The sequence below is a fragment of the Columba livia genome, chromosome 1, assembly GCF_036013475.1.
Source record: "Columba livia isolate bColLiv1 breed racing homer chromosome 1, bColLiv1.pat.W.v2, whole genome shotgun sequence".
Lineage (NCBI taxonomy): Eukaryota > Metazoa > Chordata > Aves > Columbiformes > Columbidae > Columba > Columba livia.
Window position 1 is genome coordinate 180,389,366 of NC_088602.1, and position 27,559 is coordinate 180,416,924.

Here is a 27,559-nt window from a genome sequence, read left to right on the forward strand (position 1 = left end):
ATTAGGCATTTGACATCTAGAACATGTATGTTACTACAGCACACGTAAACGAAACTGTTCTGTCACTGTGACAAGGAGTAATGCATCTTACACTTGTTTAAATAGTTGTATGCCTGCCATTTGTTCATGCCATGATGTCTCTTGTACGGTCTCTGGAGTTGATGCTCATGGGCTGGTTGGGCTGTTCCTTCCCCTCTCCCTTTTCTGCTTTGTTTTTTATAATATCATCGTAATTGAAATAGAAGTGAAATTGGTGATGAGCAAGTTTTGATCAAAATGAACCTGTCATAGTATTCATTTAGTGGATGATACTGCAGCTGTGCTGAAGCTGCGTACTCAGTGTTATCCAGTGTTAAATGGGTAGAGTGGCTTTGTGATGTTTATTAATAGAGGCAGAACAACCCTCCTTCAGCTAGCAAGCTAATACAGTCTATAGTTACAAAGGTGCAGAAGATATCTCCTTTTTGCTATGCAGAGATTCTCTCAATAATGAAAAAAGTATAAAGTCAGTAGGAATGGCAAGTAATAAGCTATTTTTAGGGGAACTCTTTTTATCACTCACTTAAGCATATATAAGAATCCTGATGAATTGTACTTTCAAGTGAACAGCAAGCTAACGTTCTGCCAGAACAACTAAATGTCATAAAGTATTCTCATAATCCAGCTATATTAAACTCATTAGTGATTCATTTTTGCTAAGAAGAATCACTTGAGAATGGTGCAATAAACTTCAGAAAAGGACATAAAGATTCTTTAAAGCTTCACTTCGTACTGCATGTTATCTTTTCCTACAGCTTCTTGAAATACAGTCTGTAGTAAGTGGTCTTATAGTAGTCTTCTGATGTTTGAATTTTGGTTAAATGAAGACCAAATCACGTTTTGTACAACCTTTCCCATACGATTTTGATTGTTTCCTGAGTCCAGTGACTGATAACTGCTTCTTTTTCATCTGTCTTGCACACTAAGAAGCTGTTGACCTGAGCAGTATTTAAATCTGTACGGCGAGTAATATTTTTGCCAATAGTCAGCTCTTATTTACCGCCCCAGGCCTCGTGACAAGCTGGAAACTGCATAGGAAAAACAATAAATCTGTAGCTGTTCCACAAAAATATTTTTTGCCATTGGGCTTTGTTATAGTGTTCATTACAGCTTTCCTGTCATAATTTTCTTCTGAAAAAAAAAAGTGAAGATTGATAGGTGTGTACATCTAATACTGATTTCTATATCAAAATCATGTAGCCCCTGAAAATTTCATAGTTAATTTGCATCTGATTGAAATGTGGCTGGATGCAGCCTGCCCCCAAGGGAAGGATGTTTCCCCCTTCTTACCAAAGCCCACATGGAAGCAATGAAAGCTGATGCTTTGGGTGAGCCTGACCAGCGGGAGGCTACAAAACAGCTTTTGTCTCAACAATGTGTAAAATGCAGAGAGCAAATTAGATTTGTTTATACAGCGGCTGTTTTCTGGAAAGCTTCATGCCTTGTGTGGTAAATTGCAGAGGGAAACTTGGAATTTCCACTGGGCTGCTGACCAGCCCTGAAGGGGGTGGGAATAATGAGAACATTAAATGTGCATAATTTATGATACCCCCCTTAATTGTCACTGCAAATTGCATTCCAGAAAAGCAATTCAGCAGCTGGGTGCTGGTTTTATCAGAGACAATTCAGGTTTGCTGAGCTGGTTCATCTGGGTCTCGTATTTTCAGCACAAATACTGTCACAGCTCTAATGTAGCGTAACCTTCTTCCTTCGCGCATGGGACCTGAGATGAAGCAGGAGCTGAAGGACACTTGCAGCGCGTGGGTGACGTGTCCCTTGTCTGATCTCTGCTTCCTCCTGGGCAGGTCCAGCTGTATTTCGCCTGCTTGCCGGAAGAGAAGGTCCCTTACGTTAACAGCCCTGGAGAGAAACACCGAATTAAACAGCTTCTCTATCAGCTGCCACCCCACGATAATGAGGTAAATACAGAATTTAGGATGCACCGTTCAGGGCTTACGTCTCCCTGGCAGCTTTTATGTGGCGAGTTACTTACCTGTGTATTTACTACAAGTCTAAACCGTGGTCTGCGGTGGCATCTGACCTGTGAAGCGGCACCGTGTGTACACTGAGCCCATTGTTCAGCTGTCCCCTGGGCGCAGATAAGAGCTGTCTGGGAGGACACTGCCCCTGCCTGTTAGAGAGCCTGGTGTCACTGCCATAAACTTCACACAAGCTGGTTTTATAGTGTTTGCAGCCACCCACCAATTACCAGGGACCTACAAATTCCTGGAATTGCATTGTAGCACACAAAAAGGATGCTTTGTGGTAGTAAAAGGTTTGCATCTCAGATATGCAGTGTAATTTGGAGTAGAAGTGGAAATAACAAACAAGCTCTTTGTAAGGAAAGGGGGCGGGGGTGTCAATACTTAAGATCTTGTGTATACTGCAATACTTAGTTGTGGGCACTTAACCATAAATCTAAAGGACAATGTTGTGGCTGATTTAGGTTCATTCCATTATTTTAGGATAGCAGCAGTTTTGGGTTTGGCTTTTTTAAATCTTATTTCTTGCCTAGACAACTTCCTAGTTAGTATATATACTTCTTTTTTTTTTTTTCTGTAACACAAAAATCTTTCTCAGTATTAGTTTTGTATTATGCCATATTTTCTAAATATTAAGACAAGTTGGGAATGTTTAATGATGATTGCCAGCATGCCTGCTAAATTTCCTGTATATAGGCACACACTTACTAATCTGTTACTTTGAAAGGTCAGTATTTAAAATCTCCTGTGTTTTCCCTGGAAGGTGAGATACTGCCAGTCTTTAAGTGAAGAAGAAAAGAAGGAACTGCAGATGTTCAGTTCTCAGCGCAAAAAGGAGGCACTTGGCCGAGGCACAATTAAATTGCTCTCCAGAGCAGTGATGCATGCGGTGTGTGAACAGGTAATACTGCTGGTGCCGTGAGCCCATGAGCTGTATAATATAAAGCTGTAGTATCTCGATATCACGTGTAAGCTCATCCTTATGTCTGAACACACAAACACACACACAAGTATTTTTGAAACTGCTTGTAAACAGAAAGTAGGTACTGCTCGCTTAAGCAAAATACAACCTCTAGTACTAGGTATGAACTGAATCTTCGATATATTTGCTACTCAAAAAAAAGTGTTGCTGACTCATACTGAAGTAACAACAAAGGAAAAACAGGCATATGCTTAAAAATTGTATTATGTATAAAATGGACTTCTATTCACAAAAGTTGATGCACAGATTTTGTCTAGACCAGAGTTGAGAATATCTTTTTATCTCTTGTCAGAATTTTGGAATAAAATCTGCATATTTAGTTTGGTGTTTTAACTTAATTTAAATGCCAGAAGCGAGTGGTTTGGGATGGGAAGTGTGTTCACTTTCCGGTTTTGTTCCTAGTGTGGTACAAAAGTTAACGGCGGTGAAGTTGCAGTTTTCGCCTCTAGAGCTGGGCCTGGCGTGTGCTGGCACCCCTCGTGTTTTGTGTGCTTCACGTGTAACGAGCTGCTCGTTGACCTTATCTACTTCTACCAAGATGGAAAAATTCACTGTGGCAGACACCACGCTGAACTTCTCAAACCTCGATGTTCAGCCTGTGATGAGGTAAATAATTCACATTTTACAGTCAATCTACACAGCTGCTGTTGTTCAGTTAACAAACTGCATCAATTACTTGAGCAATTAGTAACTTCACATGCATTCACTTAAAAAGTAAGGACTCCGGTGCATAGATGTGTTTGAAAGCTGAGGGGTGTCTAATTTCTTGTCGAACTGGCAATATTACAAGCAATGTGATGGTATTTAGAAAGCACATACCTGTTGGTATTTCGAATTCAGTCTTGCAGATTGAATTAGAAAAAGGATCTGTACAAATATATCAAAACATCATCTTGACAGCAGCTTCTTTAATTGTTGAGATCTTAGGTTCTTGTTTATTTTTTGCTTTGAAAAATACAGGTTTTCTTAATACTTTCCTGTTTAAGGAAAGATTAGAATGCCACAGCTGCTATGGGAGATCATTGTTTCTATCTTGATATTCAAAAGGCAGCTAAATAAAACATAAATTTAGTGTGTGAAATGCACAAATAGGATATTTGGTTTGCTCTGAGTCTCAAGGTGAGGTTTGGGCTGTTTTAACTAAAAGTCTACTTTTTGTCTCTGAAAAGATCATTTTTGCCGATGAATGTACGGAAGCTGAGGGTCGCCACTGGCACATGAAGCACTTCTGCTGTCTCGAGTGTGAAACAATCCTGGGTGGACAGAGATACATCATGAAGGATGGGCGACCGTTCTGCTGTAACTGCTTTGAGTCTCTTTACGCAGAATACTGTGAGACCTGTGGGGAACATATTGGTAAGTATGTCCTTTTTAAGCATTCAACTTACACATAAAGGGAAAGCCAAGTTATGAAATAACTTCTCATTCCCAAAGTGTGGATTGTGCGAATTATTTTTCGGACAAACCCAAAGTATTGCTTTTTCTCCCATTCTAGGTGTTGACCATGCTCAGATGACCTATGATGGGCAGCACTGGCACGCCACAGAGACTTGCTTTTCTTGTGCTCAGTGCAAGACATCTCTGCTTGGCTGCCCCTTCCTCCCAAAGCAGGGGCAGATTTACTGTTCCAAAACCTGCAGCTTGGGAGAGGATGTTCACGCCTCCGACTCTTCTGATTCTGCATTCCAGTCTGCTCGATCCAGAGATTCCAGAAGGAGCGTTCGCATGGGAAAAAGCAGCCGGTCAGCCGACCAGTGCCGCCAGTCTCTCCTCCTGTCACCAGCCCTCAATTACAAATTTCCTGGCCTTTCAGGCAACGCCGATGATACTCTTTCTCGTAAGCTGGAGGACTTAAGCCTTTCAAGGGAAGAGGCAAGCTTTGTTAACGAAGACTTCTGGAAGGGAAGAGTAGAGCAAGAAATGCCTGAAGACCCTGAAGAATGGGCTGAACATGAAGACTACATGACTCAACTTCTTCTGAAGTTTGGTGATAAAAGCCTCTTCCAGCAGCCCGCTGAAGTAGACCTTAGGTCAAGTGAACACTGGATTTCTGACAGCATGGTCAAGAGCAAGTTGGACTTGAAAAAAAATAACCCAAGCCTAGCAAGTAAGAAGTATCAATCAGACATGTACTGGGCCCAGTCACAAGATGGCTTGGGTGACTCTGCATACGGCAGCCACCCAGGCCCTGCCAGCAGCAGGAAAATCCAGGAGCTAGACATGGAACATGGGGCTTCAGGATACAAACATGACCAAACGCCGTGGTATGGAGGTTCACTTGAATGTTTGTCTGACCTGAAACAGCAAGAACAAAGTGTTCGAGACTCAATGGATTCTTTGGCTTTGTCTAACATAACAGGTAATGGGGGAAACGATGGATGGTTTTGGCAGAGAGGTCAACCAAAGCAGGCTTGTTGGAATATTTTGAACCAAGACTTTTCACATGTGATTTCTAAAAAGCTGTAGCAGCAAGAGATGCATGTAAACTAGGCAATAGCTTTTATCAAGCACATATTTTTCCATAAGATACATTTCTGCTACTAAAATTCTTATTTATTCTCCTTTCCCTTTGAATTCTCTTTGCTTACAACAAAAAAATCTATAATGGTAAACAGAGGAAAAACAGAGTCTTGAACTGTACATATAGAAACCACAGCTTTAAGCAAATGTAGGTTTCTTTTTTTCTCTACTTTAAGTACCAGAAGTTGCATTATAGACTAGGATTAAAGATAATTTGCAAAGCAGTTTAGGTAGTTTCCTGATTTGCTTGTAAAAATATGTAGAAAATCTGAAAGGATGGTACGCTTCTTAGCAGTTGGAAATAAGGTTTATGAGATTATATCTTTCTCCATTGACTAAAGAGAATGTGATAATCCACTTTTATGAACATCCTTGTCAAACATGATTGAAATTAGCCAAAGGGATAAAAGTCAGATAGACATACAAGTGTTTGTGTCTGTGTGTTAACCTTCCTTTCCTATTTCCCTACGAAAAACCCCAAGCATGAGAGTTAGGTATGAGACACCCATTGTAAAAGTTGTCCTGTCCTCTTCTCCATTCCTTTCCTTCTGTAGCCTGAATTCTCGTGGCTGCTCAGGTAGGCCGGGCCCAGCCACCCGCTGCGCTGCCTGAGCAATGAGGAGCGAGCTTGGTTCAGGGGCATGGGAGGAGGAGGAACTAGAGGTGTCACACTGGGAATGTCACAGGGCAGATGACGTTGTTGTGGGAATGAAGGGTCATCGGACACAAAGCCGGAGTAAAGCAGGCCAGCTTACTGCTGATGGGCTTTGGAGGCTAAGGATCCTTCTTCATGAGGTAGTAAGCCTGGCTTTCCTGTAGCAACAGCTGGAATATTGAATTTGGCGATACCAGAAATATGAACTATTTTAGCCTTAAAAATGTCAAGGACAGACTGTAGAATAATTTTAAGAAATGATTTTTTTTATTTAGAGGCGTCGCTGTACGCACATTAGAGCTATTTAAAAATTTTAGACTCATTAAACTTTTTCCGCTCTTGCTGTCCTAATGTTAGCTAATTCTTTGGTAACCAGAGCTAGTACTTAAGTATCTTAAGTCAAAACAAAGCTTATTCTTCTATGAAGCCAGTCCTCTTGGTAAGAGTTCCAAACCCCACTAATATGGTCTGCTTTACTGAAAGGTTTAATATCTTATTAAAATACTTATCTGTTTGATAGTCCTCTCATTTTTCTTTTCCTCCTTTCTCCACCTACACCACAGGGGCTTCAATGGATGGAGAAGGCAAGCCACGGCCATCTCTCTATTCTTTGCAAACTTTCCAAGAACTGGAGGTAGAGGACTGTGAGAAGATGAGCAACATGGGCACCCTGAATTCTTCAATGCTCCACCGGAGCACAGAGTCCTTGAAGAGTCTGAGCTCAGAGCTGTGCCAGGAAAAGGTCTTGCCGGAGGAAAAGCCAGTGCATATGCCTGTACTGAGAAGATCTAAATCCCAGTCTAGACCCCAGCAAGTGAAGTTTTCAGATGACGTTATTGATAATGGAAGTTATGAGAATGTTGAAATACGTCAGCCTCCAATGAGTGAAAGGACTCGCAGGCGTGTTTACCATTTTGAGGAGCGTGGAAATCGACCTTCTCATCATCGCAGAAGAAGCAGGAAGTCTCGTTCAGATAATGCACTTAACTTGGCTGCAGAAAGAAGATGTTCCCCAAGAGAGAGATTTCGTTATTACTCCCCTCAGGATCATGAAAAATTTATTCAAAACAGAAGCTCACGGGAGATTCGGGCATATATTCAAAATGCGGAGCTGTATGGACAATATGCCCACACTAGGTCTGATTATGCACTGCGGAATCAGGTGGTTGATAAATTTTTTGGATTGTATGGTGAGGAAGATGACTCCTGGTGTTCAACTTCATCCTCATCATCCGATTCTGAAGAGGAAGGATATTTTCTAGGACAACCAATTCCACAGCCACGATCACTGAGATATCCATACTATACAGATGACCTTTCTAGTCCAACTACTGCGTTATCTAGTTCTCAGTTTGGGCAAAGGACAACCAAATCAAAGAAGAAGAGGGGACACAAAGGAAAAAATTGCATCATTTCTTAATTTGTTTTAACAGTAGGGAAGACCAGTCAACTCTGTAGCTACAGTCTGAATCACATCTTTTTATATTGATAAATATACTTAAGCAAGTTGCTAAGGTTCTTAATGCTTTGCCAGTGTAAATGATAACCCTGCCAAAGTTTACATTGTACAAGTAACATTCAGAAGTGTCACCATGCCAATCGACGATCTGCTCGGATATTGCTAGGTTTACATATTATGTATCAGCTGTCAAAATACTGTTGTTGCGGTTCTTGATACAGAGTTTTTGTAGACATTTTATTTCATGCGTGCTATTCACCTATGTTGAATTATCTGAGAGGGGGATTCAACAAAGATCCATTAATAAAATCATCAGTCCTGTGCTGTAGCTATATCCACACAGGGTGATCTTTGACTTTCTCCTCATACTGCCAAGAAAGAGAAGGCTCTATACTGTGCCATTTCTTCATTGATAAAGCTCACTCTTCTTCCTTCAAATTTCCCTACGAAAAATGGATTTTTTTTTTTTTAATTTGGGAAAACACTCCTTTTCCAAAGAGTCCACTCTTAAGCAGGCAAAAATCAGAACTGAAATGCTTGAGGCCTTGATAAATCCTAAAGCAGCAGTAAATGGTTTATACATTTAACTTTCGTGGGTTTCCCTCCACATTTTTTTAAGAACTCCATCCCTTTTGTGCCTGTTTAAGGGAAGATATTAATTCAGATGCCAGAATTGGACTTACCTGCCAATGAGCGGTGATGTTTTTTATGCCGTGCCCCCCACACCCCAGCAGCGAAAGGTACAACTGCTGGAGTCCTTTGCTCAGGCATGTAACCCCATTTAAGTTAATGAATCTACTTACGTAACAAATACTTTCATAAGGGCTTAAAGGATTAGGCTCCAGAATTGTGTCTTTTCAAATGCATTATCCAGGTTTTAAAATATATTAGCTGCAATTCTAAATCAAAAAAACATTGATATTTATAATGTAGTATTTCATAGGCTTAAATGTATTCATAATTTAACAGTGCAAATACTAATGTACATATTGTACAGTTAAAATTTTAAAAGCTGAATATTTTTATATCCCTGAATTTGGAGAAGTTTGTTACAATATCAAACTAGATTTGTTAGGGGTTTAACAGCAGCATTATGGATGAAATATTGCTTGTATTTTAGTCAGGGGTTTTAAGTTGAAAATATTGAAAAAATGTTTAGTGCGAAACAGCTTAATTTTGTCTACTAGGTATTAAAAGCTCTGTATGCATGGTGGGGCTATGTAAATACTCTCTAAACTATGGCCCTCTTAATCTTGCAAGTGTTATTTATGGGTCAAGCAAAATGTAAACTATATAAATGTAAAAACCACACAAGCCTGGAATATATCAGTACAACAAATATGCAACTCCTGTGGATGTGGATTTTTTTATTGCTGTTCCCCTCCTTTCCCAAAATAGTTTCTGAAGTTCACCTACATAAAGGAAGAGACGTGCTGGGTGGTTCTAGAAGGGAAGGTGGCAAAAAACTACAAAGTAGTAGGTAATCTCAGAAGTTGCCTTAAACACATACATGGCACAGGAGCTATTTTAATAATAAACCTATTACAATGTTCTTGATAAAGGGTAGAAATTTGTTACTTAAATTAACAATGACACACACCAATTTAAATAGTACGTGCTAAAGCCATTGGCTTTCTGACCACCTCAAGATAATTAGTGAAATAAAAGGTGCTTCTTACCAGAAAAGCCTGGCAAATTGAACTAAGCTGCCCTTCTTGCGGATACAGAAGTTTTGGGATAAAAGCAGCTATAAGAAGGGGATGGAACGGACACATGCATATTGGCTTGCACCAAAGAAAATGAAGCTATTGCTAAGGCTAAATCAAACCAGCAGTTACTTGCTTGTGTTTTTCAGGGTAAAATAAGCAAAAGATCCTTTACTCCCAGAGGTGGTATGCACCATATAAGTCACTTTTCTAGTACAAACAAGTCTTGTGTACATGAAAGCTGATCAAAGTAATACCGTGCTACATCGCATGGGCCAACGGGCGGCTGGTGGGACGCTTCCAGCTGGCGGGCTGCCTGGTGGCTGAGGCAGCCTTTGCTTTCCCAGCGGCCAAATGCCTGTTGTGCTTCAGTACAGCACAGCCACCAGGCTGCCAGGACCTCCAGGATGGGAGGAGAGATGCTGAATCGTTGATGTGTTCCCCAGGACACTCAAACAATGGTTGGGACCTTCCGTTCTTACCTGCGTTTCCAAATATGGGGAACCAGGATCCTGCGAAATGAAACGCTCTGTCTGCTTGCTACTGCTGTGTCGTTCTTGGAGCAAGAAGTGTCTCCACCAGCAGTTCTTCAGGTTTTACGCCATCTTCTGAGATGCAGCATATGTACTCTCCCAAAGTGCAATGTCTTACAGAGTATTAGATGACAAAAGTTCTGTGTACACTGTTAGTGGCTTCTCAATACTTTTAAAAACACTATTCAACACATATCTCTTAAAGTGTGTCATTTACAAACTATCTGCAGAGTTAACTTTCACATAACTTCCCTCTAAACCTCAAAATAAACTAGTTGAAAGATGTATTTCTTTTCCCATGCACTTAAACAAAACCCAAGCATAACTCAGGGCTAGAGGTGCCATTGCTGGGGCACAGTGAACTCTGCTGCTGCAAGTGCTCCGGGTAATTCTAAATGTCTAAATGAGTGATGTAAATAATAACACTTCCCCCCTCCCACCGCCAATTTTTATACTGATATTTTTCAGCTGGAAGCTTTGGCAGAGGATAGAGACCTTTCCTTGTCCTCAGGTTTACTCAGGAAAAATTTAGAGGCTCATTTGCTTGTGCAAGGGGGTAACAGACCTCCCTCCCATCCATAGTGCTGCTTTTCCTCCAGACCAGACTCGGCCAAGGAAGGCACAGTTTGCACAACATGGTGTTGCCTTCAGAAACTGTGCTGCAGTGGTGCTGAGCGGCTTGTTCAGAGCTAGATGAGGTACCTCTGCTCTGAGGGACGCACATCACCCTTACTTGTGCTGGGTTGCAGGACCGCAAGTCATTAAGAGCATTAGAAAATGTTTAGAAAGTTTTGTTTTGCTGAGGAATGGGCTGGGAAGAGACATTCGTGTGAGGCAAGAATAACAAATACTTGTAACCACACAATAAAAGAGGGACTAGCTCCTATTTTCATCCACTTTAAAAATTAAAATTTAAGTTTAAAGATAAGTATACAATTTTGTTTACTTTTTTCAGCTTGACATAAAAGATTCCTTCTTCATTATTTTTGACCACTTCTTATGAGAAGTGTTTCTAATTGGTTCTTCCACCTTAAATATAAAGAGAGTGGTATGCGATACAGTATCTGCTAACAGCACAAGACTCAGATACAGTTCCCAAAGCTGTAAATCCTGTTTTGTGTTATTAGCAGTACTTTTGTATTCTAAGTGGAGCTTATACCCTGGTAGGCACCTAGTATCACACAGCTGCTCACTCACTCCCCCCCAGCCCCTGCTGGGATGGGGGGAGAATTGAAAGGGTAAAAGTTAGAAAACTAGTGATTAAAATAAGGACAATTTAATAGGTTAACAAATGAACAAAAAAGCCAAGTGATACTAAAAACCCCAGTTGCTCACCAGCAGCCAATCAATGCCCAGCCAGCCCCCGAGCAGCAGCAGCCCCGGTGAACTTTTGCCCGCCCCAGCCCAAATTTTATTGCTGAGCATGATGTCACATGGTGTGGAATATCCCTCTGGTCAGTTGGGGTCAGCTGTCCCAGCTGTGTCCCCTCCCAACTTCTTGTGCACCCCAGACCACTCACTGCTGGGGTGGTGTGAGGAGCAGAAAAGGCCTGGACTCTGTAAGCGCTGCTCAGCAGTAACTGAAACATCCCTGTGTTATCAACACCATTTCCAGCACAAATCCAAAATATAGCCCCATACCAGCTACTACAACCAAAATTAACTGTACAACCTTCATCATACTGAGAAATATTAGGGCTGTACATTATACTTATGCTCATCGAAAGAAGAAACCTTGCACAAAAAACAGGGTCACAAGGAACTGGACCTTCTCCAATACGTGGCATTAGCTCCTTTCATATCCATCGCAGTTTTATCGCTGATTTTTACCCTAACTGCTCACGCTGCCACTCCAAGCTGCCAGCTCACCCAGTGAAACTACAGATCTGTTCAGAACTGCTCCAGCCTTGGCAGGTAACACTGAATTTCCATCCTCCTTTCCTTCTTTTTCCTCTTCCCTTTCCATTCTTTTAAGAGTATCTGCACACTACGGAGTGCTAGGAGTAAGGGTTTTTTTCAGGAGTTCTTAAGGGAACAAAGAAAATCAATTCCTCCAGCACAGCATCTGGTTACTCCCACCAATGCTCTTCCTACCCCCTTCCAGGAGCCCCATCAAGACTGTCCACGAGAGCAAGGACAACTTTTCACATTCACATAAAATAAAGTAAAATAAAATCCAAAGTATATGTTTGTTTCTGCAAGAAGGAACACTAAAAGCCATATTTCTTGCTTAAATTAAGGGACTGGCATAATATTTTACTTACATCAACAGAAAGCGTACATCAGAAAAGGTTAAATGTGAACACTCAACATAATGACCAGCATTAAATGTAAACCAGTTACTTATCACTCATGAATGTGAATTAAAACTTCAACAGAAATAGCAGTTATAAAAATTCAAATGACTCCTTAGCTCATCAGTAAAATTTAATCCATTTTAAAAAAAAGACTACATCAGGTTGGTGGACAGTCACCAGTGAGGTTCTCCAGGGCTCAATTTTAGGGCCACTGCTCTTTAATGTTTTTAAAAATGACATAGACACAGGACGTCAAATGTACATTAAGTAAGTCTGCTGATGATACTGAACTAGAGGAGCTGTGGACTCCCTCAAGGGCAGAGGGGCCTTGCAGAGATCTGGGAAGCCCGGAGAGCTGTGCAGTCACCAAATGTATGAAATTTAACAAGAGCACATGCCAGATTCTCCACCTGGGCTGGGATAATCCCAGTTATATGTACAAATGCCCATGGAAAGATATCTGGGGGTTCTGGTTGATGGCAAGTCAAACATGACCCAACAGTGTGCCCTGGCAGCCAGGAGGCCAACCGTGTCCTGGGTGCATCCAGCACAGCATTGCAGCCGGGCAGGGAGGTGACTGTCCCGCTCTGCTCTGCACCTGGAGCACTGTGTGCAGTTCTGGGCACCTCAATATAAGAAGGACATCAAACTATCACATTGTGTCCAGAGGAGGGTGACCAAGACGGTAAAAGGTCTCGAGGGAAAGACTGACAAGGAATGGCTGAGGTCACTCGGCCTGGAGAAGAGAAGGCTGAGGGGTGACCTCATCACAGTCTGCAGCTTCCTCAAGGGGGGCAGCAGAGAGGGAGGTGCTGATCTCCTCCCTCTGGTGACCAGCAACAGGACACAAGGAAATGGAATGAGGCTGCGTCAGAGGAATGTCAGGCTGGACATTAGGAAAAGGTTCTTCACCAAAAGACTGGTTGGTCACTGGAACAGGCTCCCCAGGGCAGTGGTCACAGCACCAAGCCTGTTCAAGGAGCATCTGGATGATGCTCTTAGTCATATGGTTTAGTTTTAGGTAGTGCTGCGAGCAGCAGGGATTTGGATGCGATGATCCTTATGGGTCCTTTCCAACTTGGGATATTTTATGATGCTGTGACTACAAGCTCAGGTCTTACTTTACAGAAAAACACTTGAAAAATCAGATACTTATATCATATTAAATTTAATCAGGCTTCTAACAAAGGAAATTCCTAACAAACTGTACAGTAGTAATGGACATTTTTAATAAAAAATATATTAAACATTATTTCAGTATTCTTTTTTGGTAGCATTGCTAACCCAAAGCAGAAACTCTGATGTAACAAATGCTCTCGGTCCTGTAAGCAAGTGGTGAAGCGCTGTAGTTACGCTTCTGCCCTGTGGTTTCATGACTGATCTCAGTGAACCAGGCTGTTGCCAGAAGAGGTGGGTCAGGTCTAGCTACTGTGCCACAACACAGCAGGTTGCCTCTCTTCCTCTCTCTCCCTCCCCAAATTAGCATCCTCTAGGATCCATGAGCTGATTCCCACCCACTGCGCAGCCCACACAATCCAGCTGCCAACAAGGTAAGTTGCAGGTCATCTCCTTTGAGTAAGGTGAAGTCTTAGAAATCAACAAAAGCCAACTGCAAAACCACACCCTACTGACATTAAAACTAATCAGGCATCTCAGGAATCCAATGTAATACATATTTAATGTACCATATCAAGATTTGCATGTGTAAGATGCTGTGATATATACAGTATCTTGTACACGCAAAATCAGTGCTATTTCATTTACTTTTCTGCACACCAATTTGACAAAATCTGAGAAGTTACCTTGGTAAGGGGCTGAAGTCACTGACTTTCTCATTTAAAAATACTGTGGGGACTTTGGAAATGGTGAGCTTTAGTTATTAGTCCTTGTACAGAGTTTCACGTTTCTAAATACAAATATATACAAAACAATTGAGCTTATACTTAACTCTTTGTGATTATGAGTCAAAATATCCCTTTCCTAAAACATTAATAAAAGCATTAATAAAACCTGATTAAATGTAAAGCTGTACACAATCCAACAGTCCGGATACCACCAAGGAGTCCTAAATATTTTTCATCTCTGAAATGTAATCATGTAGCACTGGCAGCTTCTTGACTCTCCTCAATCTCTGTTCCCCAACTACAAGTCACTCTGCCTGGTCCAAATTGGTTCCAGGCATTACCCAGAATCACCCAAGTTTGAAATGATTATGAATTTGGGGCCTTAGGGTTCAACTTCACATTACACCTAATCCAAAGCAATCTGCGGTTACTAAGGAGACAGTCCTGCTCGCTTTCCTTGCTCCACCTTGCCACCCCAAATTCCTGTTCCTTCTTGATGTCAGAAATAAAGATTACACACAGTCTCCTAATTGTTAAAACTGATGGATGAAAAGCGGTGAGAAGGCATAAGGAGGGAGAGGGAGAGGGTAGGCAAGACACCTTTCCCTTCTCAGTGGCTGCCTGCAGTTGCACTCTGTAAGGTATAGTAAAAAGACGTAATAAAGGAAACGTTTACTTGCAAATATTAACAAAAAATTGAGTTAATCCTACATAATACTGCTTAATGACTTGTGATATTTTGAAAACATCAAAATTTAAAAGGCATTTGCAGAACTTGCAATTAGAGTAAAAATACAGCACTTCTTGTATCAAATAGTTAAGAGCCGTTCAGGCGGTCAGAGGCTAGAGGCAGCCCCCAGGGTAATTTTACAGAATGAATCTGAAGTCTAAAATTAATCTATAATAAATAATTTAAATCATAGCTGCAAACAATCTTGCAAGTCTTCCCTTCCTATAGCATATATGAAAACAAGACATATTTCTGCATAAGTTGAGGAATGAAGAGCTGCTGCTTGTTATTTTAATAAAAAACACAGTGTTTGAAGTTACACTTATAAACATCAAAACGTAAGTGTACATACATCAGACTGAACGTTTTTTCCTAGGTAACTGTGTAAAGGTTTCAAAAATAGTTAGTCACTTTACAGCATTTTTTAAAAGAACGTCCTTTTGAAGGAATATATGTCAAGAAGTACAGGTATGAAGAATACAACTGCAGAGACCACCATGAACAAGGTGTAGCCATCTGAGCTGCTACAAAGGAGCGCAGGCCTTGGGTTCAAATCTCCAACAAGATCTCCTCTTTCCCCACAAAAAGCAGATTTATGTATTATGGCATACTCAATGCAGAGGAGCGAAAAGCAATTTTTTGTCCTTAGTATGGGCCCTCTTTGAAGGATTCTGATAGATCTTGATTGGCAGCATCGTACTGAGCAATGAAATGTTTGAGTTCTTCAATGCATCGCTCACCTATTTCATGTAAATTCTGCCTCAGGGCAAACTGGATGGACTTCTCTAACGATGGATCTTTGTCAATTAGCATCTTCACTACCATGCCAAAGGTTTCACAGTCTTGTCTGTAGACCTAGAAACAACACATTTTAGAAAACAATTAAATGCACAACTCTTTACATTAGCCCACCAACAGCCCTCGGTGAGTTAGGCACTACTGCAGATCCAAACCAAACAAGGAATATTGGATTTAACGTGAGGTTCAACCGTAAGATGCATTTGCCTCTTCCTCTCCTCTGACCTGTGCTAATACAAATGTAACTAGTTCAGAACTATCCGGATACAAGAAATAATTATTGTTGGAAGAAATGCCTTAAAAAGAGTTACTAAGTTCCTCTTGCAGCTATATTTAATAAATAACGGCAAAGTGCAAATGCTAAACCAGATTTTCACGGCATGTCTAAAAATCTCAGTCTTCATACAAAGCAATGCTAACTTTGTTTGTAATATTTCCTAATACTTTAAATACAAGTTGTGTTTAAATAATTTCACCAAATTATGTTTGTTTGTTGGATATCTGTTTCTTGTAAGTCCTTGACAAATATTACTTTAATTAGTTTGACTGCACTGATGATTCAGCCACTGAGGATACAAGAAATCCTGGCAGCAGTTTACATGAACCCGTCTGATCTTGTACTGCAGGGAATGAAGGCTTTGCAAATCAGTTACGTACCACAGCTGGGGAGAAATAACTTCTGTTATCAGTGCAACTGTTTTTCAAACAAACATCTGAGTACATTCTTAGGTGGCTTTCAAAGTGAGTCAGTGGCCTTTCCAATTTTCTTTTCAGATTCCAGCTACAGTTATTAATCTAAACACCCATCAGAAAAGGAACTTGTCAAAATCTTCCAGCTGCCAGATGCAGTTTGTTTTCACACCTCTTTGGCCAATTTCCGTTTAGAAAATACACTGTCTTTTTGAAGAAAGATAAGTCAGTTTTATATCTCCGTACATTTTTAGAAGAGAAAAAAAAGCTGAGATGTTGATATTGCTCAAAGTATTATTATCATTTAGTATTGTGTGCTTGTATTAGAAGTTGTTTCTTACAGACATGTGTGACCCTTTATTCCCCCATTTATTTATACTGTGGACACAAGAGACGCAACTGTATATAAGCAATTACCCATTAGTAAAAAAAGAAGGAAAAAAACAACACCCCCCTATACCAACCACCCCCACACTGTTTTATTTGTAAGGACTAGTCCGAAGGCGTATTCATATCAGAATTGCATATTCATGTCAGAAGAGCACGAAAAAACAAATAAAGAAAGAACATTCTGCACACAAACTGTTCTCAGAAACAATGACTTAACATGATACCTTCAATAAAAACAGTTCTCAAATGTCTGATAGCATATTCTATAATAATGGTTTAAAATGAGATCCACTTTTCAAACACTGGCTGGCAAATAAAATAAAACCTTTTGGAAGAAACTCATCTTCAATAGAGACTAAATAGTCAGAAGAGCGCAGCACAAAACAAACTCAAGCTAAACATCTTAAGTGTGGAAACAGTGAGCACATGGCATTTTTTCTGGGAGGGGGTTTGTTTCCTGCTTTGTATGTTTAGTTCTTTGGTAGTAAAATACAAGCAGGACTACAGACTCTCAGAGTTCGTGTTCCACAGCAAGTGAAACTCGGTACTTGCTAAGACAACTTCAAACAGGGCAAATACGCGTTTCTTTTTTTCCTAACTCTTTCGAAGGAAAAAGCTCAGGAAGAATTGCTGTACCCGATTAGCCATATGACAGACAGATGGCATTTCACTTTGGATAACTCATACTTTTCACGTACTTGCAGCATGCCTGCTAGCACCTTCACAGAATTATTTCTGAAAGGTTTTTTTATGCCCCCAAAGCCATTACGTTTTGGAGGAAATAGTTCATTTTTTTTTTTTCTCTCCTTATTGCGTGTCTATTTGTTCTATTTTATCATCTTTGAAGTGGTCAGACCAAGGATGCGTGGATGATCTTCCCCAAGTATATGAAGCTCGTAGCTGCCAGTGTGCAGAAGATGCCGCGCAACACCAGCATGAGAGAAACCCCAACACGAACAGGGAACACGACCCATCGCCCCATCTTCTGCACGGGGAGGCACTCACAGCTATGACTGAAGGAAATGCTCCACTTCTAACCTGTCTTCTAACTAATGGCAAGTAGTGCTGTTATTTCCCTCACACACCACAAGCGCTAACACAGACAAAATTCTCTGACCCTTAGCATATAAATATTAGTTCAATTTAAGCACGTTTTATTCTAAATTTCACAAATGAAGACTTGGAGGAGAATCAAAAGAGTCATTGTTGCCATTGTGTCTGGAGTCAGAAGTCACTGCTGCCACAACAATCTGGAAACGAAACACCTTCATACACAAGACAAATGTTTTCAATACTTTCTGACAAGACTTCAAAAAAAAATAGAATTGACTTTAAATAGGGGAAGAGGGTGAAGGTGGAGCAGGAAGGCAGTTCTTACAACAGAAAACAAAGAAAGCAGCTCAGCTCCTCTAACAACAATTGAGCAATTTTCCCTCACCAAGCTTTGAACCCCAGCTGCTAATTGTGATCCTCCTGGTGCAATCTGCCTCCTTCTCAATTGTGCTGATAAACGTATTTGTGTAGCTGCAACGTAAATTGCATCACTGAGATGATCCCTTTTAAAATTACTTCCTCCCCAATTAATGTGATTCACTCACTCATTTCTAAAACCAGATGCACCAGCACAAGTGAAAGAACCGCGAGCACCAGTCGTGAAGTGGAAGTAACTTCATAAACCAGCTCTTATCTGAAAGCCAGTACGCAACTACCGACCCTCAGAGAGAAGTTACTATGCTTTGCTGATGGGAGTTGAGACTATCAATTACAAGAATATCAATTACAGAAGAATATGAATTACAGCTTAATAAACTATTTGAAAAAAATGTGAAAACACACAAAGCTCTTAGAAAAAAAGAAGGATAGTGGTGTGGGATATTAAAATCTGTCTTCTCCGCAGAAGGGAAGGAAGCTATTTCTGGAAAAAAAGCAGAGAATGGGATGCTTAAGGAAGAAAGAAAACTGCAAAAAAGACCCTAGACAAGCAAAAAAAGCTCACTGGTAAAAAGAATACTGGAAGAACTTGTGACCCAGCAAGGTTTGAAAATTCCCCCGTCTTTAAAATTCCAGCTGATATTGATTTTGAGCTCAGACCACGGAAAGCTCATCTGTAAACATCTGGAACTAAAAACTGAAAATGATTCCATGTGTGGGGAAAGAAGAAATAACGTCTTTATATTGAAAAACAAGAAAGGGAACGATACCAACGACATGATTATTCTGATACATACCTCACGTAATCCAGAAAACAGCTAAAGCCATAGGGTGATCATTTACCAAGGCCATAGCATACTTTTATTCTCTGACCTAAGCTACAGCACCAGCATAATGGAAAGAACGTGTAACACTTTAGTAAGCAGATGAAGGAGAAGCAGAAACAGCTATTCTTTTCCCAAATATATAAACATATTTATTTTATATATACACACACTATTTATAGATACATATATAGTCTTGATTTTCCTACAAATGAGAAGTATATAAGCTGAATTCAAGTTCTCTTTGAAGAGTTTTCCAAAGTCAGCACATCTGGCATCTGTGAGATCAGAGGATCACAAATATGCCTATTTTTATATTATTCTCAAGACATTTTAGCTCTTTTTATTCCTACATGATAATAGCATAGAAGCTCTGGCTGAGATCAACTCTCTGTAGTCTCTGTATAAGCGTTAGTCTCTGTATAAGCACTTAGGCTTTGACTAGATGCAAATCTCAAGATGTGATGTACCTATAACATGTCAGTGAACACTCCCCATATATTTGAGAAAACTATACCAATATTTGCACTGATAACTGTTTAAACATAGCTAACAGACATTTACTTCCAGATCCAGCTAGAGCAACATACATGTCAGTCCCCCAGGTTTGAGGTAATCAAGCTCTAGAACTCACCAGACAGAACAAAACTTCAAGGACTCCATTATTTGTGTCCCTTCAAAGTTGTCACAGTTGACCTCACAGCACCATCAACAGTGACTTAAAATACAAAGAGATGAGGCATATCACACATTCTCTTCTTCCAGCTCAGCTCTGGGACATTAACCTGTGATGCGGAAGAGAGAGAGGCAAAAGCAAGCACGTGGGGACTGCTCACGTCTTATGCTGCTATATTCCTCCTGTAAAGATTATCTAAAAATGGTCTTGGCTTAAACCAAAGAAAACATATTGAATGGCTCAGCTGATGGGTGGAAAACACCAAGTCTTTGTTGTACGTGTGAATTCTGGGTGTGGATGAAATGATACCTAGCTAGGGAATACCTTGATGACATGTCCACTACTCACTGAGAAGTCTGCATCATTTCCTTTCTCCACCTACCATCGTCCCATGTTCTTCTCCAAAACTGTTCCAGAGCTGCCTGTGAATTTTGCGCAGCCGAGCTGTTGGACAACATAAATTATAGTTTTTGTTGTCATTACTGTTTAAGATGTCCTCCCCTGCAAGGGACTATAGTCTGCACAAGAGTCAGAAACTTTGTTGTCTTGGTCTCAAAGTCTTGCATAGCTGGCAAAAAAGCAGCTTCATTTCAAAAGCAAAAGTAGACACAATATTTAAAGGGGATGAGGCCGAGAAAAACAGAGCAGTTAACATTGCAACCCTTTTTTCAACTCCTGGTGGTTTCCCCAGCTTAGCTCTACAGTCTGTACAAAGAAAGGGTTTTCAACTTCTCAAGGTGACTAAAACAGCTAAAACTGCAGCTTCTGCTCTAGGCAGCCTTTGAAGAAGCGGGAAATGAGAGAAGCTCCCTGAAAGCTGGAAAGACCCTGGTCCCACCAGCAAGTTAGCCTCTGAATCTCCCACATCCACAGCCAGAAGAAAGTACAAGAGAGTAGCAAATGGGAGATGCAAATTTCTCCTCTCCATCTCAGAAAGCACTCAACTGAATCTTCTCTTTTCTGGGAGAATTGTTCTAATCAATGTGCTTTATTTTATATAAAGGTAGACAACATTAAGGATCTTCTCTGGCTATGATTTTGAATCAAGATGACTTTTCTTAATGCTATTGGCTTTATGCACATGTAGAAGACTTTCAAATAGGAATCATCAAGACACTTGGGATGCATGGCTCAAGCAGCTTTACACAAGAGATGGGCAAATTCATTTCACTGCAGAAGGTGGTACTTCTACTCACAAACACAAGCAGGACCACCAGGCATGAGGAGGACCATGGATGTGATGATTCATCAAGTTAAATTGATCTCCATGATTTAATCCAAAATTTCCAATCCCTTGCTCTTTTCATCACAATCTTTCCTGCATTTTTGAGAGTCGTATCATTCTATGCATTTACAGATTCACCTAACACTCTCTCATCTCCACCAGCATTTCTTCTTCACAGCAGCACGACTCAGCTCTAGGCTCTCTGAGCAGCTCTGCACCATACGCACACAGCCACCATGGCTGCCTGGGAGCCACTGCTCATCTTCAGAGACGTCTGTTCCCAGCTCCTCATCCACAAGACCAAAGACCCTCAAGGCGCAGTTCACACAAGGGGAAGGAGTTCGGGTTGTGGCTCAGAAACCACGTTAAACAGCCTGCAACCCTTAGATACTAACTCAGCCTTGAGAAGATCCAACATGCCCAGCAATCACAATCTTGTATCTGTGATTCATGCAAGTATTCATTTAATATATTATCTTTTGGAAAACAGAAACCTTTCAGCTACTAAGGGCACATTTCCCACAAGTATCAAATACCCCATGAAAGCGGGAAAGCAGCAGCATGCTCACTGGTAGTTGTTTGATTTCTGACAAAGGCAGAGCTTGAACTTGCAGAGCACAAGCACAGCACAAGTTTGCAAGCCAGACCATATCCCCTCCAGACACCCCATTAATGAAAGAGCAAACTGCCTGAAATCTCTCTTGCTTCAGTGATGCTCCAGGGCTCCTCTGCCCCAGCCAGAGGCACCAGCTGAGCCACGCAGCCAGCTCGGTACAGCCCTCTGGAGGGATAAGACAGCTTCTTATTTCCCCTCCTCAGCAGACCCAAAATAAGTCTGACAAAGCACTCTTCTTCTGCTAATGCAGCCATGTCCACGTCAGGTTCTCTGGCACGGGTAGGCAGACTATGAGGTATAATTTTTCTCACACTCCTAAGAGCTATGCTAAAAGATTTCGAAATGTAGTCCTAGCTCTAAGCTGATTGCATGTGCAGTAAGATTTTGCACTATAAACTTTAGTAAATTGAGAAACTCCTCTACACTGAATGAATTCAGCCCTGCTGGTATCAGAGGATTTTCCTTGTCAAAGACATTTTTTTTAAAAGGCACTATTACCTCTCCCCAAGTCACTTATTTTAACTTATTTACATACTATCTTGGATTTTTCTCAACCACGCAAATTAGACTTTATTAACCTACCCGAAATTTACTCTCCTCGAGTACAATAAGCTAATCCTCTACTGAAAGAGTACAGAGAAATTTTCATTACTGCAGTGGCAATGTAATTGTACTGTTATGTTTATGAGTACAATATAAAAATTTATAGCTCCACAGTGCAAAGAATGCTCAGAACTGTCATTAAACCACTTGCAGACAATTCCCAGGACCAAGACATTTAAAATTGGTTTTCAACCAAGTTGAACTATTTTTCCTGGTTACAAAAAGCTAAATTAGCATCCAAAAAATTTAATACTTGGTTACAACAGTGGTATACAATTTTTAATTATAAAATATCAACAAGTCTACTCTATTCCTTTCTTAAAAATGCACTAACAATTTTGCCTTGAATCTATGTAATAATTTCTGCACCCATTAATCAATGTGTTTATAGACCAATTAGATATTCATTGAAATGCAAACTGGGGGAAACAAGTTATTTAATCGACTGTGTAATAATGAACAATTTCATGTTAATTTGCTACTTACTGAAGATACACAAAATATAAAAGCTACATGCACTTAAATGCAATTCTGCCTCCCTTTCTGTTGAAAGTTTTGAGTGCCTGCTTTAATAGATTTAATCAGCTTTCATAATGTAAGGTGATCATTTTTGACATCAAAGTACGTGACTGAGAGGTCTGCTGGACGTCCCTCATGTGGAACAGATGCTAATACAGCCTTTATTTTAAAAGAAGTGTGGATCCTGATTTAAATCCCACTTTCCCCTTCAAGGACCGGGGCTGGTAACATCTTGAAAGAGGAAGATGCAGTCTCAAACAATATCACTGCACAGCCTTTCGTTTCATTTTAGAGTAGAATTCTAGTATGAAAGGAGATGAAAAGCACCCTGTAAAATTGTGGGGCGGGTGTCTATGTGCACAGTAACAAACTCTTTGCTGAGTTTACATGTACATTTCAAGGCTGAAAGGAACTGAAGAGTTGGCTTGGGGCTCGAGACACAACTCTGGTCTTTCCCGTGCTGCATAACACACTGGGAAGCAAACACACAGGCCAAATTACTCACATGAAACCATTATCCCCAGTTTTAGCTCAAGACATCATCTGGACACTCCTTTGCTTCATTTCATGGTGCTGGTGACAGCTTTGCAATGACAGCGAAGTCACGGGGCTGGACAGCCTGTGGCTGATGCGGGTGTGCGATGACCACAGCCTCACCTTCCTCTGACTCCTGCTGCACAGGGCTCTGCCCCCCTGCAATAATTACCACTAACCATCACCTCTGCAAAGGAGTGCCGGCACTCCTCAGTGCCCTTCTTTTTCCCTTCTCCATCCAGACAAAAAACTGCAGTCTTGTGCTTTTCTTCAACGCTAATAAGGCAATCTAAAAATGGAACACATGGCTTTTGTGTCACACTGTTGAACAAAAATAATAAAAATAAAATCCAATTAAAAACACAAGTCCTCAAGAATAGCAGTAAGCGTTTAAAGCTCCAGTTATATGAGGAGAAATCTGCAGGGTGAGGCTATATAGTTCTACATAACCATAGCAAAAGCCAACCAAGTCGGTACCATTTACAAACCTGTTCATATGAACTATTAAAGTGTCTCAGCTCTCTTTAAAGCCAAAGGGAACAGGGAAAGCCTCACATACAAGTTATTCAGCACAGTGCAACATAAACCTTAAACTGCTGGGACTTGTACTGCCTGGTAATTAAATTAATATATGGAAAGTTCAGCAACAGAGTTTTCATTTATAAAAACTTCAATTTTCTAAATAGTTTCCCATTGTTTTAAAATTGCTACAAAGAAGTTTTCAATAAGAAGCGAGGCATTTACTTAAAATAAATTACTAAGAAATCTATATATTTAATGATTTTTAATACTACAGTGGGGAACTAAGTGAATGTTTAAATGAAAAAGAATTGATACACAGCAAAAACGTAAATGACAATCCATTTCTTTTAAAGTTACACTTTGGCATGAGCAAGTGCATTATTACTTCTTCAAGAAACGTCTTGCTCAGTCAAGCAGAAGTAGCTCCCGTGGGGGAGAGCAAGGACTATTATGTTACATGGTTTTACTGGAGATAATTCTTTACTAAACCAATCAGACCACATAATAACAGCATTCTAACACCAACTACAGCCCCTCGGAGACCAGTTTGTGTGTGGCCCAGTTTTCATAGGCTTCTTTACAACAGATGTGTTGGATGAGGGTAGTGTTACTTCATACGCAAACTTGCGTGTTCCTTAGGTAAAACAGAAGAATTGGTCTAAGCTCTACCTCTTACATATTATTCTTACAGAATGTGTTTGCCTTCTGCAAGCAGATGACAAATCTGCATTCAAATAATCCACGGCAATTACAACTCATCAGTTTATAAACCTCACTAGAAGTACTGGTAATCTCTTAAAGACCTATCAATGACACCTTTTCAGTTCACGTGTAAGACAACCCAGTTACATTGAAGAATTTTCAGCTACTAACAGCTGTGCAGCTAAGTAAAAAAAATAATTGCCTGAGAGAGCAACAATTTCTCTATCTAGTAATTTCTCTTTGTTCTATAATGATCATCAAATCTAAAAACTACATTTTCATAGGACCAAAACTGAAAACAAAATCCTAAAATCTCTCCTTTCTGATGGATGCTAAAAAAACCCCATTACTTGAAATGCATCAGTTCAGGATTAAACAGGAAACAGTCAGCTTTATGCCAAAGGAAGGACCTCGCCCTGTAACTTTTTATTTATAAAATACTGAATTGATGGAAAGCTATTTCCTAAATCTACTCCATGGTAAACTTATTGCTCCATCCAAAACAGGAAGGCTGAAGTTTATCTACAAAAGACTCTGTCTATGTTAATTCTCTTGTTAAAAATGCTTTAATGGCTTTCAGTTATGTCCACTAACCATAAAGGAAAGTGATATTCATTTCATCTTCATCGGAATGAGCTGTATATTAATGGCAAGAATTACACAACAAACCAATTTTCCTTGTCATAAAAACACATAAATATTTTTGTACAGAAAGTACAGTACTTTAAAATCCACATATATGGAGTGAGTTGCAGTCAAGATCTGCAATAGCGCATGAACTTTTACCAAAAAGTGACTTACGGCAATCTAGTTTTCCCTCAACAAAAGTCTCCACGCTTCCAATTTCAAAAAACATTCTCAGATTCAACAGTCTGCCTGAAGAGGGCTCATTTTTATTAGTGGGTAAGACAGAATTTTGCCCTGAGGTGTGGATATTTTCTTCAGTGGCATAGTGTAAAACAAGCAGTGAGAGAAGAAAACAAAAACATAAATCTTCCTTTTCCAATTAAGAGCAACTCCCAGCAGATCAGTTGCACGATTAACTGGCAGCAGTGTTATTATTGTAAACTCAAAGCCTGCAGATCGATGAGTTTAAAATCCAGCCCTTAAATGAGAAGGTTTTCTCACCATCACTGCCTAAAGAGCAAATTCTCTTTTCTTCTTTAATGCCTAAAAAATGCTAACGCAGGTTTAGATATGCAAGCCAAAGGCTAGGTGTTTCTAATCACATGTGTGGCTTAAAGTAAACACTACCCAAAATAAGTAAAGTACTGTATGCAATGGACAACTTTTCAGGAAAGAAAAGCAACAGCTGCAAGAAGAAAAACAATTACTTAGATTACCAACATTTTATTACTTAGTTTATGTTAAACCTTAAGGTTTCTGAAAGTTTAGAATTACTTCACACATTATATTAGCCTCACAAATCAGTTTTATTAGTGTCTCAATAATGGATCTAAATATTTTTCATATCCAAGTCATGGTCCTGTCTCTACCCTCTAAATAGCCACTCTCTCCATTTACTTTAAGTACTCATTTCAAATATAAAATCAAATAAAAGAATAAGTAAATTAAGGCCATGTTTTTGAAGACTTCTGTAATCTTTCCCTATGTTGTGGATGGATATCTTTTTCCACATGCAGCTGTGATGGCTGAAAAGACTATTCCCCCTTCCCAGCTGTCACCAACCCCACACCAGAAACCATCACCACACTTGTTTGCGTGAGCCACCAATACGCAGGACCACTCCTGAAATTCATTTAAGGCAAAAAGAACACTGATTAGGTCACATGCTATAACAGCATATCAGTTGGGCTGCAGGGAGGAATCACCTATTCGAGGTGAGAAGGTGACAAGCAGCTGTAGATGACGTCTCAAGAGAACATTTATCTGTAGCCTTTCTAGTGTGCCCAGTCTCTTTGAGCTCATCTGAGACCACCAGTACAACTGTTACCCAACCCAGACAGACAAAGCAACAGGACCTGTGTTTAAATGATGGCGCATCTTAGCATGTATCTTCAGTCAAATAGAAAATATATAAAGAAACAGAACACCAAGCATAATGGCTGGGGATGGAGCATGTCAGAAAAGCTGTAGTATGAAGCCTCCTTTCTCATTTCTCATTGCAAATATATTCATTTCTTCTGGATTTTTCAGCATTCAACACCCAAACAATCTCTCCTTCTGAGTCTGCTCCCACGATTCTAGCTATTTCCACTTCATTTTGGAAGCAGAAATCTGATCCAAAAATTGGTAAAAATGGAAACTCTATCCAAAGAGAAAGCCACAAGAAGCAGTGATTGTCTTTTATGGTTAGTAAATCATATGTCTTAGGGCAGTGATTATCAACTGTGGTTCCAAGGAAACATATTAGGAGTTCTGCATTTACTCAGTGGATACACCACCGACTGTATCCCACAGTACTCGGAATTAGTTATTTGATATGTTTGGGTTACAGCTCATAAGAAATACTGAAGAATCACTGCAATTATCTCATTCAAAAAAGCTTGGGAATCACTGATTTTTAAGTTGTGAACTATTTTTCCATGCAAAAACCAAGTCTACTTTGTACTTAAAAAGATCTTTTGAGACTAAGAACACTGGCTTTCTATTTTCTCACTACAAGCCTTTACTAATGAGATAATTAAGCAATGCTGCAGCATTTCAGCACAAGAACTGTTACCTATCAAACTCGTTTAAAGGAATGTCTGCCCTGTTCAATCCAGTGTCACTGAACATTTTCCAGAAGTTGCCTGATGGGGTGAGCTGATAGAGGACAGATTTGGAACAAACTTGGCAAGATATGGGGAACACACTCATGACTTTTTGAAGTGTTCGCTTGTCTTCAGATTCTGGCATCCACTGAAAAGCTTTGATTCTTTTAGAGTCTAAGTTCAGTCAATCCTTATAAAAAGTATTACAACCAATAGAAGAAAACTGGGATCATCAAATGGTATTTTATGTTGGATATTTTTTTATGACAGTTTCTGAGAGCTTTAGCTCTGTATTCCTCAGAAAGCTCAGAGCAGCTGTGATCCCTTGCATCTATATCTTGCGAAAACAGCCTGCTGCAACAAATAGTTAAAGCCTAAAAATAACAGAGGTATTTCTAGTACTCAAGGGACACAACTTGCACAAGGATGCTAGAGGTCTAGACTCAGTCCTGTGGGATGTACTTCATGAAATATCTTATTTACTCTAACTGTAAAGGAGGAAGCCTAATTATGGTGCCAGTATTTGTTTACTAGTAACAATAGTAAAGCATCATGTAACTTAACAAGT

At 40.1% G+C, this 27,559-nt stretch overlaps 2 protein-coding genes across 16 annotated transcripts in view; one reads left to right on the forward strand and one right to left on the reverse strand.

Annotated features, from left to right (window-relative positions):
• The window catches only part of PRICKLE1 (prickle planar cell polarity protein 1), a 65,623-nt gene extending 56,640 nt beyond the window's left edge, over positions 1-8,983 (forward strand). For all 4 annotated transcript variants that reach the window (XM_065048627.1, XM_005499909.4, XM_065048629.1 and 1 more), the window contains exons 3-8: positions 1,845-1,958; positions 2,785-2,922; positions 3,406-3,609; positions 4,173-4,359; positions 4,499-5,362; positions 6,742-8,983. In XM_065048627.1, coding sequence (XP_064904699.1) covers positions 1,845-1,958; positions 2,785-2,922; positions 3,406-3,609; positions 4,173-4,359; positions 4,499-5,362; positions 6,742-7,598 — 2,364 coding nt within the window. In that variant the 3' untranslated portion in view covers positions 7,599-8,983. The remainder of the gene's footprint in view (positions 1-1,844; positions 1,959-2,784; positions 2,923-3,405; positions 3,610-4,172; positions 4,360-4,498; positions 5,363-6,741) is intronic.
• Positions 8,984-13,322: 4,339 nt separating this feature from the next.
• Positions 13,323-27,559, reverse strand: part of PPHLN1 (periphilin 1) — a 70,565-nt gene continuing 56,328 nt past the window's right edge. For all 12 annotated transcript variants that reach the window (XM_065048634.1, XM_065048640.1, XM_065048637.1 and 9 more), the window contains one exon: positions 13,323-15,602. In XM_065048634.1, coding sequence (XP_064904706.1) covers positions 15,393-15,602 — 210 coding nt within the window. In that variant the 3' untranslated portion in view covers positions 13,323-15,392. The remainder of the gene's footprint in view (positions 15,603-27,559) is intronic.